Raw genomic sequence first — 17,160 nt, 5'->3', positions numbered from 1 at the left:
TTTGGGTGGGAAGGGAGTTTAGGGGCATCTCATTCCACCCGTGCCCTGGGCAGGGACACCTTCCACTATCCCAGGCTGCTCCAAGCCCTGTCCAGCCTGGCCTTGGACACTGCCAGGGATCCAGGGGCAGCCCCAGCTGCTCTGGGCACCCTGTGCCAGGGCCTGCCCACCCTCACAGACAGCAATTCCTTCCCAATATCCCATCCATCCCTGCCCTCTGGCACTGGGAAGCCATTCCCTGTGTCCTGTCCCTCCATGCCTTGTCCCCAGTCCCTCTGCAGCTCTCCTGGAGCCCCTTTAGGCCCTGCCAGGGGCTCTGAGCTCTGCCTGGAGCCTTCTCTTGTGCAGCTGAACACCCCCAGCTGTCCCAGGCTGGCTGCAGAGCAGAGGGGCTCCAGCCCTGGAGCATCTGGGTGGCCTCCTCTGGACTGGCTGCAGCAGCTCCAGGTCCTTGTGCTGTTGTTCCCCAGGGCTGGGGCAGCTCTGCAGGTGGGGCCTCACCTGAGCAGGGCAGAGGGGCAGAATCCCCCCGTGACCTGCCTCTCCCCCACTCCTGTGGGACCCTGTTGTCTGCTGGTCCCTTGGCCATGGAACATCTCCCTGTCTTTGCCAGCAGCTTTTCCCTGGATGTTCAGTAAGAGAGAGGCAGCCACGGGAGTCAGGACAGGGGCGTGACTTGCTGGGCTCCAGGGCCGTCCTTTTAGGGTGGTTCTGCCTCAGCCCCTCTAATTGCAGCAGCTGCAGCAGGGCCATCGCTCAGCTGGGCAGTGAGACAGCGCCAGGAGCACCACGCAGGCCATTGCCTTGCTTCTGAGAAAAAATAGGGCTCTTCCTTCCCCTTTTTTCCCCTCATGAGCTGCATTTTCCCTTTCAGTGCTTCTGGAGCTCTACTAATTATTAATAATTAGGCTGACGAGGCAAAGCTTGGTTTCTTTCCATTGCGTCTAGAGTAAGCCAAGACACTTGGCGTGGGAGCTTGCGCTGGATGCCATCCACCCCTACCTGGGCTCAGCAGTCCCCTGGAATTTGGCTCATGGAATCACGGGAGGGTTTGGGTTGCAGGGACCTTAAGGACCGTTCAGCTTCACGCCCTGCCGTGGGCAGGGACACCCCCACGAGACCAGAGTGCCAGAGGGCTGGGCAGCGCGGTGCTGCTGGGTGGGGGGCTGGGGGGAGGTACAGAGACGGGTCTCGAAGCCAGCATGGCACCCTGTGGAAGCATGTTGACCCAAACCCTGCTTCGCAGAGTTCCCTTTGCCAGTAGGAAATTTTGGGGTTTTTTTTTGTTTTTTTTTTTTCCTTGTCAGACATCCAGGAGACCTGTGCAGAGACTGAGGTCTCCAGCTCAGGCTTAGAAAGCTCGGGTGATCGCCACAAGTGGGAAAGCCCCAGTCCTGCTGCAGCCCCCTGGTTGCTCACTGGGATCCAGGCTGCCCTTGAGCCTTCCTGTGGAGCTCAGAGCCCCCAGCAGCTCCCGGAGGTTCGAGCAACACGTGCTCCCTTTCCACAGCCTCGCAGCTGGGTTACCCCGCTGGGGGACCTTCCCGCACGGGGTGCTCTTTCCTTGCAGAGCCCCAGGATTTATTTCCCTCCCTTTTCCCCTTCTCCCCTTGTTCCCATCTGGTTTTGTCCCCCTGGTTTTACTGTGGACCGAGGCACCTCTCTGGCCGTGCCTGCCCTGCTTTCCCGATGGCACAAGCAGCTTTCTCTGTTCAGTCCTTGCGTGCAGAAGCCAGCATTAGATAATTGCTGGATTGAAAAGAGGCTGTAATTATTTTTGCTTCCCGACTGGAGGAGCAGGCAGCACTTGCCAAACGGCTTGGTAGCTGCTGGCAGATGCTCCTCAGAGGGTATCCCTGCCCTGCCTACATCCTCCTGCCGTCAGATGCTCCGCATGTCTACATTTTAACTGTGAACCAGCTCCCTCTTAAAATCGCTGCTCCCTGCTGCCCCGGAGCATTGCATTTCTCATCCGCCTTCAGCAGTGGGTGATTGCTCAGCATTTAATATTTTCCCTGGTATTTCGTCATTCCTGGTAACTTCTGCCGCGGGCATGAGGGTCCCACCAGCAGAGCTTGGGGAGCGCAGAGCACCGGACCAGGCTGTGAACCCACTGCGGGGTTAATGGAGCAGCGCTGGTGACTGAGGGCTGGGATAGAGGCATCGTTCCGGCATGAAGAACAGAGCGGGAGCAGATCCACAATTATTCTATTTTATTCTATTTTATTTTCCTCCTCTGAGCAGCGCTGGGACCAGCTGGTGACCTGGGACCTCCCTGTGCAAGGTCACAGCCCCTGTGCTGCTGGGTGGTCCCTGCAGGTCCCCCCGGGCTCGGAAGGACCCTCAGGGGTGGCGCGGGGCATTGGTCAGCACAAGGGCGAGGATGGGGTGCAGCAAGGTGAGGCGTCAGGGGGTGATTGGGAGTGTCCTTGCTCCACTGAGATCCATAAACAGCTGCAGGGAGACATGGTGGGTTGGAAACCTTGAGCTGATCATCTGGAAGAAAAAAGCCCAGCTGTTTCCTCGTGCTCCAGGCCTTTTGTTCCGTTCTGTTTCCAAGTGAAGTATTTGCAGGTAAAAACCACCATGGAAAACTTGCATAGTCTTGGACTATGTTTTCCCAGCTGAAACAGCTCCTGGCCACCCCTGCGTGGACACCTGCCACCTGAAAGTGACATTTTGTTGGGAAGATCTCCCAAACACTGGGATCCTCTGGCTGAATCCGCACCCTCATCCCCAGCAGATGTTGGTATTTGCCCGTTGTGCCTCTGCCATCAGGGGGCTGGGGGTCTGCCGGGGGTCTGCTGTGGTGCCAGCAGGTTCCTCTGGAGCTTGTCTTTCCTTTAAACCCCACTTGAAGAGAGACTCCTGCACTGCTCAGGGGAGCGCATTGGCACAGCCAAAAGGCAGAGAGGCTCTGGGGTACAGAGTTATGCTCCAGAGGTGCCTCAGCTCGTGTTGGGTCTGCAGTAACCAGTTATGGCTTCTTAATGCCATAGCGGGTGAGAAAACAAATCTTATATCCTTCATACATAAATATATATATGCATATTTACCTGCTGTAATTTCAGACAGGAGCAGGGATGGCACCCCCAGGCTGCTGCCGACATTTGCTGTGGGACCCTGAGTTCAGGGGGTGTCACATCCTCACAGACAGTTCGGAAAAAAAATGGCCTTTTTCTGCAAAAATCGCCTCGTTGGCCTGAGCAATTTTGGTTGTTATAAGCTGAAAAGCTCCTAGGCCCTCTCAGCTGCTCGGCAGGGAGTGTTTTTACCCTTGTTTCGGGTTTGTACCCTCGTTCTGCGCTATTTTTGCCACACGGTTCACGTGGGCAGTCGCGGACGCAACACGCTGTTCAGCCTTGGCAAATTGCTCCATAACGTTTTCAAGCAAATTTAAAAAAAAAAAAAAAAGGCAGCAAAGGGGAAAGGAAGAGTTACAGTTCTCTGCGTCTTACAAATGGAAAATGGAAAATTAGGGAGCTGAAAAATGCTGGTGATGCTGCATGCATTGGGAGGGGATAACTAATGGTCCTCTGAAAGGTCGCGGTTTTGCTCACGGTTCACCGTCAGCAAGCTGTTACGTGGGCAGGGCACGGGTATCTAATGGATCCCTGTCTTCTCTTCCAGGAGTGAGGCTGGACCTGCTGGGGTGACGGGGCCGTGCAGCGCGGGGAGCTCCCCGGGATGCTGTAACCATCAGACGGCACTCGGCTCCGCCAGGGAAAGGCAGATGGTGGGAAGGAACTGCAAACGTGGAAACTCTCTGCGCTGAAGGCAGCCGGAAAACTGAGTTTTGGCCTGCAAAACACGTGCTGCTGTTGGGCTCTATGTGTGCTGGTGAGGAGGATGGGGCCTGCCCGTGCCAAGAAAGGAGCATCGGGAAGGGCGAAGCTCTGCTGACCGCTGGCAAGCCCAGCCAGTGCCTGGGTGTGCCTTGCTGGTGGGGAAAACACTGTCAGGATTTATGGGCAGGGAGGGTTTGGGGCAGTGCAGAGCCGTGGGGCTGCTCTGGGCTCTGCCCCGTGGCGGGGCCGGCTGGCTGCCCCAGCGCTGAGACACCAGGGACACGGGGCTGTGCCACTGGCCCCATGCTTCGGCATTATCTCCGGGATACCGGAGGAGGGAAGCGAGGCAGGGAACGAGAAATGTAGCAGTGCTGATTTTTTAGTCTCCAGGAAAAGAACCTCTCTGCTTTGCTTGAGATCTCTGGGCTGGCTGTGTTTCTCAGTGCTGCTTGGAAAGTCTCTTGATTTCTCAGAACAATTTATTTCTCTCTCTTGTGTGTGTATGTGTATGTCCTCAGATTGATTTTCACCCCGTGTCGTCTTGAAGTGATGGGCTCAGAGCGAGAGCCCTCCCCAGGCATCTGTCAGTAATAATGAGGGGCTTGACTTCCACCTACGTTTTTGACCTGGAGGCCCTGGGACTCTCCCGGCTTTTCGAGTGACGAAGGAGAAGCAGCAGCAAGAGCCGGCGCACGCGATGGCGGAGAAGTGCGACTGCATCGCCAGCATGTACGGCTACGACCTGGGCTGTCGCTTCGTGAACTTCCGCCCGCTGGGCTTCGGGGCCAACGGGCTGGTGCTGTCAGCCCTGGACAGCCGCAGCTGCCGCAAGGTGGCCGTGAAGAAGCTGACGCTGGGCGACGCGCGCAGCATGAAGCACGCCTTCCGCGAGATCAAGATCATCCGCCGCCTCGACCACGAGAACATCGTCAAGGTCTACGAGGTGCTGGGCCCCAAGGGCGCCAACCTCCGCGGGGACTTCTTCAAGTTCAACATGGTGTACATCGTGCAGGAGTACATGGAGACGGACCTGGCGCGGCTGCTGGAGCAGGGCAAGCTGGCCGAGGAGCACGCCAAGCTCTTCATGTACCAGCTGCTGCGCGGGCTCAAGTACATCCACTCGGCCAACGTCCTGCACCGCGACCTCAAGCCGGCCAACATCTTCATCAGCACGGAGGACCTGGTGCTGAAGATCGGCGACTTCGGCCTGGCCAGGATCGTGGACCAGCACTACTCGCACAAGGTAGGCAGTGCCGGGCTGGCCGGCACAGGGAGGTGTCGAACACTTGCACGGAGATGTGGTTGGGCCACGCTGGATCTTCTTGGGGGAACTGGTCCTTGAGCCCCGCTGGGGCGACCGCTGCTGGTGACCGCTCTGCCCCAGGCTATTTCATTCCATGCATGGAATCGTAGTTTGGGTGGGCAGGGACCTTTAAAGCTCATTCAGTCCAACCCTCCAGCACCAAGCAGGGACACCTAGGGACACCTTCCCCTAGATGGGGTTGCTCAGAGCCCTGTCCAGCTTGGCCTTCAGTGTTTTCTGGGCATAGCCCACGCACTGAGCTCTGCCAGAGTCCTGGGGCTCTGCAGTGCTGCAAAGCTGCAGAGAGAGCACAGGAAGGGTTCGAGGGCCCTTCAGCTGCCTTTCACTGCCTTACATGGTGTGTTATACATGCTCAGGTGTTTCGTTCTGTCTCAGCAGTGGGCTGTGGGGAGGCGTGTGCTTGCTTGCTGTACTCAAATGACTGAGCTCTGTGTTCCTCGCTCTGCTGCTGTTACAAAGCACAAGCTGCTGGCAGCACGTGGAGAGGGGACCTGGCATGTCCACACCTGCTCTGCCGGGCTTTGTCCTCACTTCGGTGCCAACCAGCGTCTCAAAAACCCAGTTTTGTTTGAATTACATTCATTTAACGTAGGGGGAGAGGGGTGGGTCTTTGAGACTCAGTCAAATCCTTTCATCTGAGGTCAAGATCCAAATAACAAGTGAAATTCTTGGCCGCTTGGTACTTAGTGTATCATAAAGCAGCAATAATGTGAGTGACCGGGGCAGCCTGCTGTGCTGACAGCGGGCAGGCAGCATGGGAGGCCGGGATAATGGGTGAGAAGACTCTGTGACACGCAGTCCTGATGCTAATGGATCTTGAACAGAGCTGCAGATGCATAGTGCAGGTTGCCTTCCAGGCGGGAGCTCTTGAGCACTGGAGGAACGTGGCAGAGGCTCCGTCAGCCCGTGGGTCCACGTGTTCTGGGAGAAAGCAAAGTCACTGCGTGGTCTGCAGCTGGCCTCTGGTTAGAGCTACTGTTTGGTGGTGTGAGATGAGGTGAAATCTGTTCTCCTGAGCTGGGTGTGTCCGCGGTGAGGTTGGGGTCCCCCACGGATCTGTTGTTGTGCCTGTGCCGAGGCATAAACGCGCTTTGCGTTTACCAGTGGGTTCCTGCCCCTTGCTCCGTGAAGGGAGGCATGGAAGGGCAAGCAGCAGAGGACGGCAAAAAGACAATTTCATGATCCTGAGCAGATCTGTTCTGGGTGCGAGTCAGGGCTGTGGGGAGAAATAGAGCCTGGGGAAAAGGAGTACGGTCGCAGAGGACATCAGGGAGCAGGCACAGGGTTGCTGTCGCTCTGCTGCCCTCCCTGTGCTCCCTTCCTCACTCCTTATTTATGGCCCCGCTCAGGAGGAGGCTCCTGGCTTTTCAGATGGATGGTTTGTTTGTTTAAAGTCAGGTAATTCCCAGAGAAAACCCCTGCAAACAAGGCAGGCTACGTGAACGCAGGAAGTCTCTGATTTAGGGAACATCGTGTTGTCAAGGACTGGGGGATCAGGGTAGGAGTTACCTGTTCGTGTCTGCTGCAGAGTTATTGTTATTTCTGAGCAATTCTCTGTAGCCTCAATAATGGCCAGTGCAGTGGAAGGAGCTGTCAAGGGCTGCAGCTTCGTGTTGGTGTTTAACTCTGCCAGATGCCATTGCATGAGCATCCTCCAATTCCTCACGGGATGGGAGGCTGGAGCATCAGTGCAAAAAAACCCATCCGAGTGTGCAGAGAAAGCTGGATACTGCTCCCGAGCAGAGCTGAAAATAGCAGAAAAAGCCAGTTATTGGTGACTCCTGGCAGTGGGCAGGACTGTGTTTGCCAGAGCTGGGTGCCGGGCCCTGCAGGGACAGAGGGACAACAGGAGGGCTTGGGCAGGGTGTGGGTCAGTCCTGCCTCTGATGTCTAAGGTGACTCAGAGAAATCAACTCCTTCCCATATTTCGCGCCCAAGCCCCGCTCTCCTCCAAGGCTCGCACAGATTTACGAGCTCCGTGGCCGCGCTCGGGCAGGAGGCAGCAGCGGGAGGCAGAGCAGCGGAGCATCGCCAGTCGGAGGCTGCTGGGCCTCCACCCCAGGGCCGCCCGGGCAGAGCAGGGATCCTCACAGCCCAGGCCGTGGTGCTGCCAGCCTGGGCTCCGGCTCAGCTGCCCGAGAACAGATGAAATCCTGCGTGATTAATTGCCCAAAGACCCCGTAGACCCAACCCTCTGAGGGCAGTGCGGAGCTGCACCTCTATCGCAGTGGTTTCCTGCGAGCCTCTGAGGCTCATCCGAAGCACGTGGGTTTTTCTTCTGTTGGCATGTTTTGTATCTGGAATATGCTTACACTAATGGCTGGGCTCTGCTGACACAAAAGATTGCAGGTTGTGTGGTGTTACCAGTCTCAAGGGTCACATCGCTTCTGACCTGATGCTTCTCAAAGCCCAGACCATCCTGCTGAGTGTTAAAATGGCAGGTAAGAACCATGCTGGATTGTGAGCACAATTTTAAACACAGCTTAGAGCACACACACCACCTAAATAATAGCTCTTGCCTGGCAAGGTGTCTCGTTTGTGTGACTTTCAGCAGGCAAACGTTGAATTAGGATAGCAGGGTGGGAAGGGGAGAGCTGCCCAGCTCTGGGAGACGCTGAGCTGGGATAATGGGGTGGGAAGGCGAGAGCTCCCAGCTCTGGGAGACGCTGAGCTGGGATAACGGGGTGGGAAGGGGAGAGCTGCCCGGCTCTGAGAAATGCCCTGAAGCACAGCGAGGAGCCGGCCTCCCCCAGTCGAAGCAGAGCGGCTTTGGCTGTTTCCCGCAGCACTCGGCTGTTATTGCTGCTCAAATACCTTTCTCCATGTGGTAAGAGAGAGCAGCACGGGGACATCTCTTTGAAACTTCTCCACAGCAAGCAAAATTAATTTCCAGCTGCCAAAGTCACATCCAGATCTCGGTCTGCACCTTCACTGGCTGCTCACACCTGACAAATTTTAGCCCTGTCTCAGGTACACGAGTTTCTAAGCTCAAGCACTCACAGACATCTCTTTAGGGCACAGAGTGCCAGGTGCAGCAGGAGAGGCCCCTTGGGAGATGATCCTGTGCATCCACGTCTCTCTCTCATCCCATCTCTTCCCCAAAGCTGTCACCATCCAGCTGTGCAGGCTCCTTTCTTTTCCATCTCACTGCTCTTCATCCCTGGGCGTTTATCCCTCTAGAACATCTCCACATTATCGCCTTTCTCCTCAGCCGCTGCTGCTTGTGGTTTGAACACTTCACACCTTGGTGCCCAAATGGTGAGCCTTTGCAGGTTGGAGGTGAGGAGAAGAGCATTCCCAGCCTCCAGGAGGTTCCTGTCCTCATGCAGGACAGGCAAAGCTGAGCTCTTCCTGTTCCGTAACCCTTCATCCCCATGGTGATGGCAGGATTCCCCACGGGAATGCTCTGCCATGGCCCCTCTGTCTGCAGCCCCCATGGTCCAGTGCCTGCCTGGTGTCTGCAGAGGCTCCCTGGGCCTCAGATAGATGCTACCCATCCGTCCATCCATCCATCCATCCATCCATCCATCCATCCATCCATCCATCCATCCATCCCCACTCTTGTGCCCTAATAAACACCCTTGGCTCCAAATGAGAGTCCAGATCCATCTGCGCCAGGTTTGGGAGGAAAGTGGGTGTAAAGGCAAGGTGCTGTCCTGCCCTGAGCACCCTCAGCTTGTGGCAGAGCAGGGAGACATGAAGTTGAGCGTTAAAAACTGGCATCAAGACCAACCAGCAGATGTCTAGACTTTAAAATAATGAATGTTCTGGAGGGCAGACCCGTCCCTGGCTGTGCATCCCGTGTGGCGTGTCGGACCCCGCAGCGCTGGGCAGAGCACGGGGTGGTCCTGTCTGGGAAAGACGGGAGATTCCTGCTGGTGGGGACACAGAGACTTGCGATTGCCTTCCCTCGGGTGACCAGGCCTTTGAACAGAACCTTCCTTACCCTCCCTGGGCTGCACAAGATTGTCTCTTCTGGGGGCTCTGCCTGGTGCTCCAGAGCACCTGGGGACATCTGCCGATGGGTTCCCAGGGGACCTGCTCTGCCTTTGCTTGTTGGCAGCATTCCTTACACAACTAACTGGCAGAAATTCCGTGCCACAGAGGTGTATCGGCCCTTCGAGGGGGAGTTCCTGTGGCGAACACTTTACAGACCATCTTCAAAGCTTTGAAGTCCTCCTTTAGCTTTGTACTTGCTGTTCAGTGCAGACATAATCGCTTCCAGTCCATCCAGTAAATAACAAAATTCCCGGATGGGTCGTGGCGAGGAGGTGTTCAGAGGAGGTGAGGGTGTGGGGCGTTGCTCTGTACTCCTCTGGAGGGGACCACCCAGCACGTCCAGCCCTTGGGCAGCAGCCCATGGCCCGTGCAGCCGGTGCTGAGCGTCCCTGCTGTGACCCCGACCCGTCTGTTCTCCCAAGAGGCACATAATGGTCTGTGCTCCTGAAATAGACGCGCTCTGTCATCCCAAAACGAGAGCGTGTCACGTTGCTGGAGCCCTGCGCGACAGCCGTGCCGTTGTCCTCCTGTGGAGCCACGCTCCTGCCAGCCCGGCATCGTCCACGGCCCCTCCCAGAACTGCCCTACCTGCATTTCCAACAAACAAGGTTAAAAACCCTGCTGTGAGGAGGCAGAAGCTTGCTGCTGCTCCGGGATTATTCCAAAAGCTTGGGCTTGTTGCTATTTTGAGCCCCCCATCTGCAGCAGGAGCTGATCCGGCTCCCACGGGTGAAGCAGCAGAAATCCCGATGGTGGCTGTGGATGGGGGCACGGATACACAGGCTGTGCTTGGATCCTGACGGATTTCCAGCGTGTGAGCACCTGCTCGGCACCTCTGCGGCTTTTTCACGGCAGAAAGAAGGGTTCTGCTGTGAAACACTCCTGGGGGAAGCCTTGGGCTAGGGTGTGGGGGGCTGCAGTAGGTGGGATCCTGAATTCCCATGTCCCCTGGATCCCTCCAGCCCCGAGGAGGAGCTCCAGGCTTGGATGGTGGTTGTCTGGAGCAGCAGCGGGTCTGGTGCTCCCCATGTGCTGCCATGCTGTGCCAGGTTCCCGTGGGATGCAGGTTCAGCGTGCTGTCACCAGGGCGACACCAGGATGCAGCAGCACCTGCCCCAAATTGCTTCTCCTTCTGGTATTGCGAGCAAAACACAAGATATGTGCTGTGTAGAGATGAGAAAAAACATTCCTTTTTCTTTGCTTTCCAGTTGCCTTGCTGTGCTGCTTGATACGACTTGATGCTTGTCCTACCTGTAGTGAATTCATCACCTCTGTAGATCGCCTGAGCTGCTGCCATACACACAGGAGGAGGAGAAGCAGGAAAAGGATACTTTTTTTGAAAAGTAGCATTTTGAAATTTGCAAGGGAAAAAAACAAAAATAGAATGGAAGGGCTTAGACTTGAAGCTGTTTTTCAACTAACTCCATTGTTTTTTAAAGAGGTTCTGGTGGTCCTCCAGTGCAGAAGGGGCTGTGCTGAATCCACAGAACATTGTCACACAGATGGATGCTCCATCTTAGTTGGAACTAATTAATACGCTTCGGCTCTTTCTGTCTGGTTGGGTCTGGGTAGGTGGTGAAGTCCTTGTGCTGGAGCCCTGCCTTGCTGAGGTGGTGGCCAGGAGTGCTGGGGCTCCCCACCCTGGCACCGCAGCTGTGGGTGGGTCCTCATCCCGGGGCTGTGGCAGTGGCTCTGTCATCCCGGATCCCAAAGCTGTTTCTCCCCAGAACGTGCCAGCCCACGGGACTGCAGTTTCTGTCTCCGGGTGGCAGGACAGGAGCTCAGGTATTTGCTAGAAGTAGGGATCTAGCCCCTGTTTTCAGCCGTGGGAAGGTGTTGGGGCTGTGTCAGCTGCTCGGGACTGGAATGCTGTGCTGCCCACTGGAGGACCTCGAGCCAGGTCGGAAAAGTCTTGATTTCCAAGCCTCCCATCTGTCCTTCCCTGTATTGTCCCCCTGAGAAAGGGGAGGGATAACGTGGAGCCCAGCCGTGGAATGCCCTGGGAAGCAGTGGTGGGATGGAGAGCAGCTGCAGGTTCCTCCTCCCTGTGGCTCCCTCTTGGCTGTGGTGGTGGGGGCTCCGAGGTTTTCTGGCAGATGGAAGCAGGGAGATGACAGTCAGGCATGGGGAGATGGGCAGCAGAAGTGCTGCTAATTAATTACCACCAGAGCAGCAGAGAGGTTGAAGATGTGTCCGCTTGGTGAGTTTCGGCAGGGAGTTTTCCCCAGGACGTGAGACATGCCTGGGGAGGGAAATGCTTGGCTTGTTGTGACTTTCAGATGTTTGCAGTGTATTGCTCATGCGTTTTGCGTGGTGCACACACCCCTCGGAGGACTCAGATCCATCTTGCTGTCAGCAAGGAGAAACATAGGAACGGTGTTAAATCTATAAGGAGGGTGGCATTCCTTTCCTGGGAGAGGGAAGAAATTGCTCCAGCTGAGAATTGCCCTGGATTGCTACCCTCAGAGTTTATTTCCGTGGGATTCTCCAATAAACACCACCATCTCCATTGTTGGGAATAATTGCAGTGGCTGAGAAGTGGTGGTTTGATCCGATAATGCCTGGGGGCTTTTGTGCTGGTTCTGATTGAGCAGCATTAGCAAAAAATGTAACAGCATTAAATGAAATTTCTCAGCTAATCAGTCTCCATTACAACTTATCATGAGAAGGCCAAAATTAAAATGTTCTTTTAAAAGCAAGCCCTTTATGATTAAAAGCCTGATGACTCGCACATTTGGGAGTTGGCGCAGAAACCTGCACTGGGGGAAGAGGAGCGTGATCAGCCTTGTGGCGTTTGTGGTGGTGCACTGCTCTCGTGTTTAGGTGGAGAGATGCATCCTACAGCATCCCGGGAAGCGCTGTGTAGCACAAATCCAGTTCTGTTGCAGTCTGTGGAACTAAATCAGTAGGGACGGAGTTTTTAACTCAGCTTTCATGTGGACTGTGTTCATGCTGTCTTTGCATTTTGACATTCTCCAAATGCTTCGTGGCATTTAAATGCAATTCAGCTTTATAACTTAATTTTGTTTTGCCTCTCCTGCTGCACTGCAATCCACCTCCTTCTGCTAATGTGTTACATTTAATGTAGAAAAGGCCGCTTATGAATATTCCAGTGTCGTCCCCGTGGGATAACCACCCATGCCCAGCCCCTGCACGGCACTGAGGGGTGCTGGGCCATCCCTTGCCGTGCCAGGGTTATTTGCAGGCTGGGACACGGCCTTGGTTCCTGCCAGAGCTGCTGAGCGCTTGGCACTGGGGGTGAATGTCCCGGTTGAGCTCAGGAACAGGAGGTGATGTCCAGAGACGATGGCCTTTGTCCCATGGATGCTCCCCAGAGCTTCTCCTGCAGAACCAGGTCAAGCACCCAAAATGACCGTCCTCGCTGTGAGCAGAGCGGGACTCAGGATGAGGAGCTGCCCCTCTCCAGCCAGCTGCTGGCAGCCATGCCAGAGCCCAGCTGCGGGTGGCAAGGAGGGGAGGTGATTTATCAGGCAAGGCTCAGGCTCAGTGCAGAATAAACAGGGCTTCCCATCTCTGCGCCAGCCAGGTACTGCCCAGAAGGGCTTCCCCACTTATCCCATGGCATCTTGTTTTCAGGAGTCCTGGCTGAGAGCCCTTGGCGGTTCTGTTCCCCGTACAGGCTTTCCTTCCACCTGCACCGGTGATCCTCCCTTTTGTTCTTCTGGACACTGTCTCGGATGAGGGGGGATTGGGATTTGTGGGGTACATCCAGGTCCTCCAGAGGTGACCTGGAATGGCTCAGGCAGGTGTGATGTGCCAATCCGTGCTACTGAAGCCACCTGTCCCTTGCAGAAGGTGCAGCAGTGCCATGGTGACAAACAGCGCGTGGGTGCTTTGCCTCGAGGAGCGCTGAGGTCCCTCTGCCCGCACTGGTGTTTGTCAGGTCCCTGCAGGGCAGGCAGCCCCAGCCCGCCGTGGGGGCTGCCCAGGCCTGGGGGGCAGGGTTTCCTGCAGGGTCTGGCAGTGGGGCCGCAGTGAGGAGTGACCAGGGACGGCTGGAGGAGCTCTGCTGCACGCTCTCCCTCCTGACCCCCCTGTCTCTGCCCTTTCAGGGTTACCTGTCTGAGGGCTTGGTGACGAAGTGGTACCGCTCCCCCCGGCTCCTGCTCTCGCCCAACAACTACACCAAAGCCATCGACATGTGGGCAGCGGGCTGCATCCTGGCTGAGATGCTGACCGGAAGGATGCTCTTCGCCGGTAGGTTTCTGTCTCCTGTTGGTTCCCTTTTCCCTCCCTCCCTCCTTGCTACCCAGTTCCGAGGCTTTCCAGCACAGCAGAGGGAATTCCGCTCTCCCTGCTGGCCAAGGCAGCACTTGTAGCAGTGCTACAGAGATCCTGCGGTTGGCTGTGAGACACCAGAGCTGCTTCCAGAACAGACTTCGCTTGTGCAGCCTCTGCTGTCAGACCTTGGTTGGTGCAAACTCCCATCAGGAGTCTCGGTTTTAGTCTCGGTTTAGTCTCAGAAAATAGTCTCGGTTTTCACTCAGCCCTCCTGTGCTGGCCTGGGTGTGATGCCACCCATGGGTGTCCGAGGCTGTGCGCCCCTGCCAAGCCTTGCCGGGCAGGGACGGTCTGCTGACAAAAGAAGAACGTCAGGGAACAAATCTGAGGGAGCAACAAAAAACCCTTTTCGGTTTCCGTGTTTCCAACAGGAAATAAGAGCTTTTTGTTGGCAGGAAGGATGCTAGAATCAATCACAGGGTGGAGTGTAAGGACAGGAGATAATGGTGCCCCGTTGCAGGAGGTTTGTACTCTGTGCCGTGGATTTGAATCATGGCTGGTGTCTTCAAGCTATTTCTTTTGTCTGAGGAAAGACATTTGAATGCCACCACCCATTTTTAGGGTTTGCCTGCAGGCACAAATTGCAGCTATAAAGGTGAAGAGCAAGAAAAGAAGACAACAAAAGCACAGCAAGGAGTACATGGTTATCAATGCAGCGTTTGAAGCTCAGCTCTGATGTTCCTGAGAAGCAAATATGTATTTAATAGAGTCCCAAAAACGCTGTGTCGGGAGCAGAGCTGTGCTCCCCGTGCTGGGACACAGAGCCGTTCTTTCAGGGATGAGGCAGCTGCTCTCTGCCTGTTGAAGGAGCTGTTCCCCTTCCTGCCCGAGGTCTGCGGCTGAGCTCCTGCTCGGCTGTGTCTCCATCGCCTGTGGGTGCTCTGAATGGCAAGGTTTAACTCGTTTTGTGAGCAGCTGTTCGCAGAGCTGTGTAAATAAATAATCAGAGCCATTAATAATGGAGGAGGACGTTTCCTTCACAGATATTTCAGCGGAGCTCCACAGACTTGGTTCTAGCTGCTCTGCTGCTCCCTCCCCACTCCTGCTTGCAGCTTCCATATTTCTTTTGTGAAAGCTTAGAAATAAGCAGTCAGTATCATTCTGAAGAGATCACTGAAACTGCCTCCCTATTCTTTCCTTCTTTTTGTCCTCAGTTTCACCAAAACTTTCAAGTCCAGGGATTTCAGCTTTGAAAATCATGCATTTAACCTGTCTGCTCCTGATGTTTCCTTAGGGTGTGTTCCAGGAGCGGGGACATCCCCAGGTGCCCCTTGTCCCTGCAGGGCATTGTTTGGTCCTGCTGGGAGCCGCTGCAATCTCTGTCCTCCTGTACTTACCCCTCGCGTCAAACAGCAAAACAGGAGTTGCATGTTGAGGTCCTCCAGCAGCCATCCCAGCACAGCACCCAAGCATTCCTGGCTTTTCAAACTGGGCTTGGCCCCTCTCTCAGCCCCAGCCTGGGGTTTTGCTTTGCTCTTTGTGGGTGTAAGTAATGTTGGCTGACACCACTGAGGTATCCAGGGTGGTCCTTTAAGCTCATTTTGTGGTAAGGCAGAGGCAAAAGTAGCCCCGGGATGGGATTCGTCTGTCTGGCCTCTGCTGTCTGCCTCAGAGGAGATTGACCTTGCCTTAGAAGTGTTGATGGCTCCAGTGATGCTCGTTAAGAGCATCTGGAGACCAGGCCAACACTCCGGTGCTGGAGTTCCATGTGGCTGCAGGTGAGATCGGTCCTGTCCTGCAGCCTGGCTGAGACGCCCCGGAGCAGCCATCCAGGAACCTCCCCAGGCTGGTTCCTGAGAGCCCACGGCAGGTGGGATTTGGCACACTGAGGGCTGGGCTCAGCCAGACACCTGGTGTGAGCATCGCTCCTTGTCTGCCTTCCAGCCCAGTGAAATCGCTTAACAGCTCCCCAGGTGCTGGCAGGGTGCCTGGTTAGTGGGTGGGGATCAAAACCAGGCTCGGAATATCAACTCTGTGTTGGTTGCTTTGAAATTAAATCATTGTCATGGGAGGTTCTGCCCCCTGCCCCGTGTTCCAAGCGGAGCCAGTGCAGGAGCCTGGCAGCAGGTGGGATGCCCGTGGTGCCTTTTATCTGCTGCTGTCCAGAGAGGAGGAGAATAAAGCCCAGCCCCTCAGAGCAGCTAAAACTCACAAACACCTGCACAGCAACATGGATTCACCTCTGCTGTCGCTCCTCTCCTCTTTGCTGGGAGAAGGGGTTTACCCCCAGCCAGCTGCAGCCTCTGTCCCTGCAGGATGAGAGTTTCAGAGAGCCCTGGGTCACCAGCAAGCGCCCCGTGGGAAATAGCAGCAGTGTGGTTCAGAGAAAGCTGCAAACCTGCAGCGAGTGCCTTGCCCTGGATAAATGGTTCCCTGAGTGTGCGTCAGCAGCGCAATTTAAATCGAGTGCTTAGCATAAATCAATATAATTAACTCGGCAGTCAATCTGGGGTGCTTAAGCAACGCAGGTAAATTAAGGCGATTGGTTATTAGGAGCAGATGTCGCTCACTGCTTCCGTTCTCCCACACGAATTTTTGGATGTCCAGCAGAAAGGGACCCCAGCCCCTCCCAGAGGCCTCTTCCCTGGATGCTGTGGTGATAGGAGCAGTTTGGGTTTGGCAGAGCCCTGGGAGGACACAGCAAACCCGGCTGTCCCAGGGCTGACAGGAGTGCAGCCCATCTTCAGCAGCTCCAGTCGGGTCTGCAGGCCCTTGGAGAGCTCCCCAGCACTGGCAGCACAGAAAACAGGGAAGAGTGTCTGTAGCTGAGCAGCTACAGCTCTCTCCAGTGTCTTTTCCACCAAAAGCAGCATCAGTGGAAGCAGGAGTGAATGGGAAGAAAGGAGGAAAAAGGAGGAAAGATTTGTCCTCGCCGATCTCCATGGGGTTCGCCGGCGGGGCTGTGCCTGTGACCAAGAGCTAGGAGGTGGTTTTTCTCATGGGATCAGGGCTTACTCCCAGTGCTTGGGTGCTTCCCTGGGACTTGTCTGCAAGCCTGGAGAAGGTTCTCTTGTCCAAGACAAGGTGCAGAGCTCCTCGTTCTGTCCTTGAGTAACAACAGCTTGCTGCATTTATCCTGTCTGTGGTTCATGTTTTCCTTTCCAGCAGATAATACCTCCAGAAAAAGGTCCCTGGGAATTACATAAATAGGGGATAATAGAATAGAATCCAGTTTCTTGAGATCCATAATTCAAGGCTTCCAGCATTGCATTAGCAGCTTCTTTGTGTGGCTAAAAACAGTGTCTTTTGGCTGCCGGGTGTCTTCAGGGAGCAGTGGCTGGGGCTGCATGGAGGGAAAAGCCACAAAGCCTTTGTGGCTTTTGTCACCCTGTAATTTTGATCACAGCTTGGGAATTAGCCTGACTAACAAGGTGTTTGTTCCCTGATAGATATCTTTAGTTTCCCCCAGAGTCACGCTGTGAATCTCTAAATGACCTAAAATTAGTTCTTCTGTAGGGAAGTGAATTAATTTGCCCGGGATTGATACGGGAAGGGCATCCCTCCCTTGGTCTTTTTTGCTTTTGCTATTGCTTTATCTTCTCCCAGGGCACTGATCCGAGTGGACGTGTGCAGCAGTGGTGACCAGCTGGGCTGATGCCAGCACTGTTTGGGGTTGTGTGAGTTCACTGCCATGTCACTGAGCTCTGCCATGTGGGGTGGAAGTGGCCGTGACTGAATGGAACCAAACTCTGCTGGAGTGGCGAGCCCAGGATGGGAGGACACGGTTTCCCAGCAGTGATGATGGGA

General features: G+C 55.3%; 1 protein-coding gene across 3 annotated transcripts in view; it reads left to right on the top strand.

The window, feature by feature from the left end:
* MAPK4 (mitogen-activated protein kinase 4) overlaps positions 1 to 17,160 on the top strand; it is a 44,558-nt gene that overhangs the window by 19,314 nt on the left and 8,084 nt on the right. For all 3 annotated transcript variants that reach the window (XM_069002035.1, XM_069002037.1, XM_069002038.1), the window contains exons 2-4: positions 3,631 to 3,840; positions 4,307 to 5,031; positions 13,185 to 13,329. In XM_069002035.1, coding sequence (XP_068858136.1) covers positions 4,486 to 5,031; positions 13,185 to 13,329 — 691 coding nt within the window. In that variant the 5' untranslated portion in view covers positions 3,631 to 3,840; positions 4,307 to 4,485. The remainder of the gene's footprint in view (positions 1 to 3,630; positions 3,841 to 4,306; positions 5,032 to 13,184; positions 13,330 to 17,160) is intronic.

This window comes from Aphelocoma coerulescens (genome assembly GCF_041296385.1).
Source record: "Aphelocoma coerulescens isolate FSJ_1873_10779 chromosome Z unlocalized genomic scaffold, UR_Acoe_1.0 ChrZ, whole genome shotgun sequence".
NCBI classification, from domain to species: domain Eukaryota; kingdom Metazoa; phylum Chordata; class Aves; order Passeriformes; family Corvidae; genus Aphelocoma; species Aphelocoma coerulescens.
This window is presented reverse-complemented; position numbering and strand designations above follow the sequence as displayed.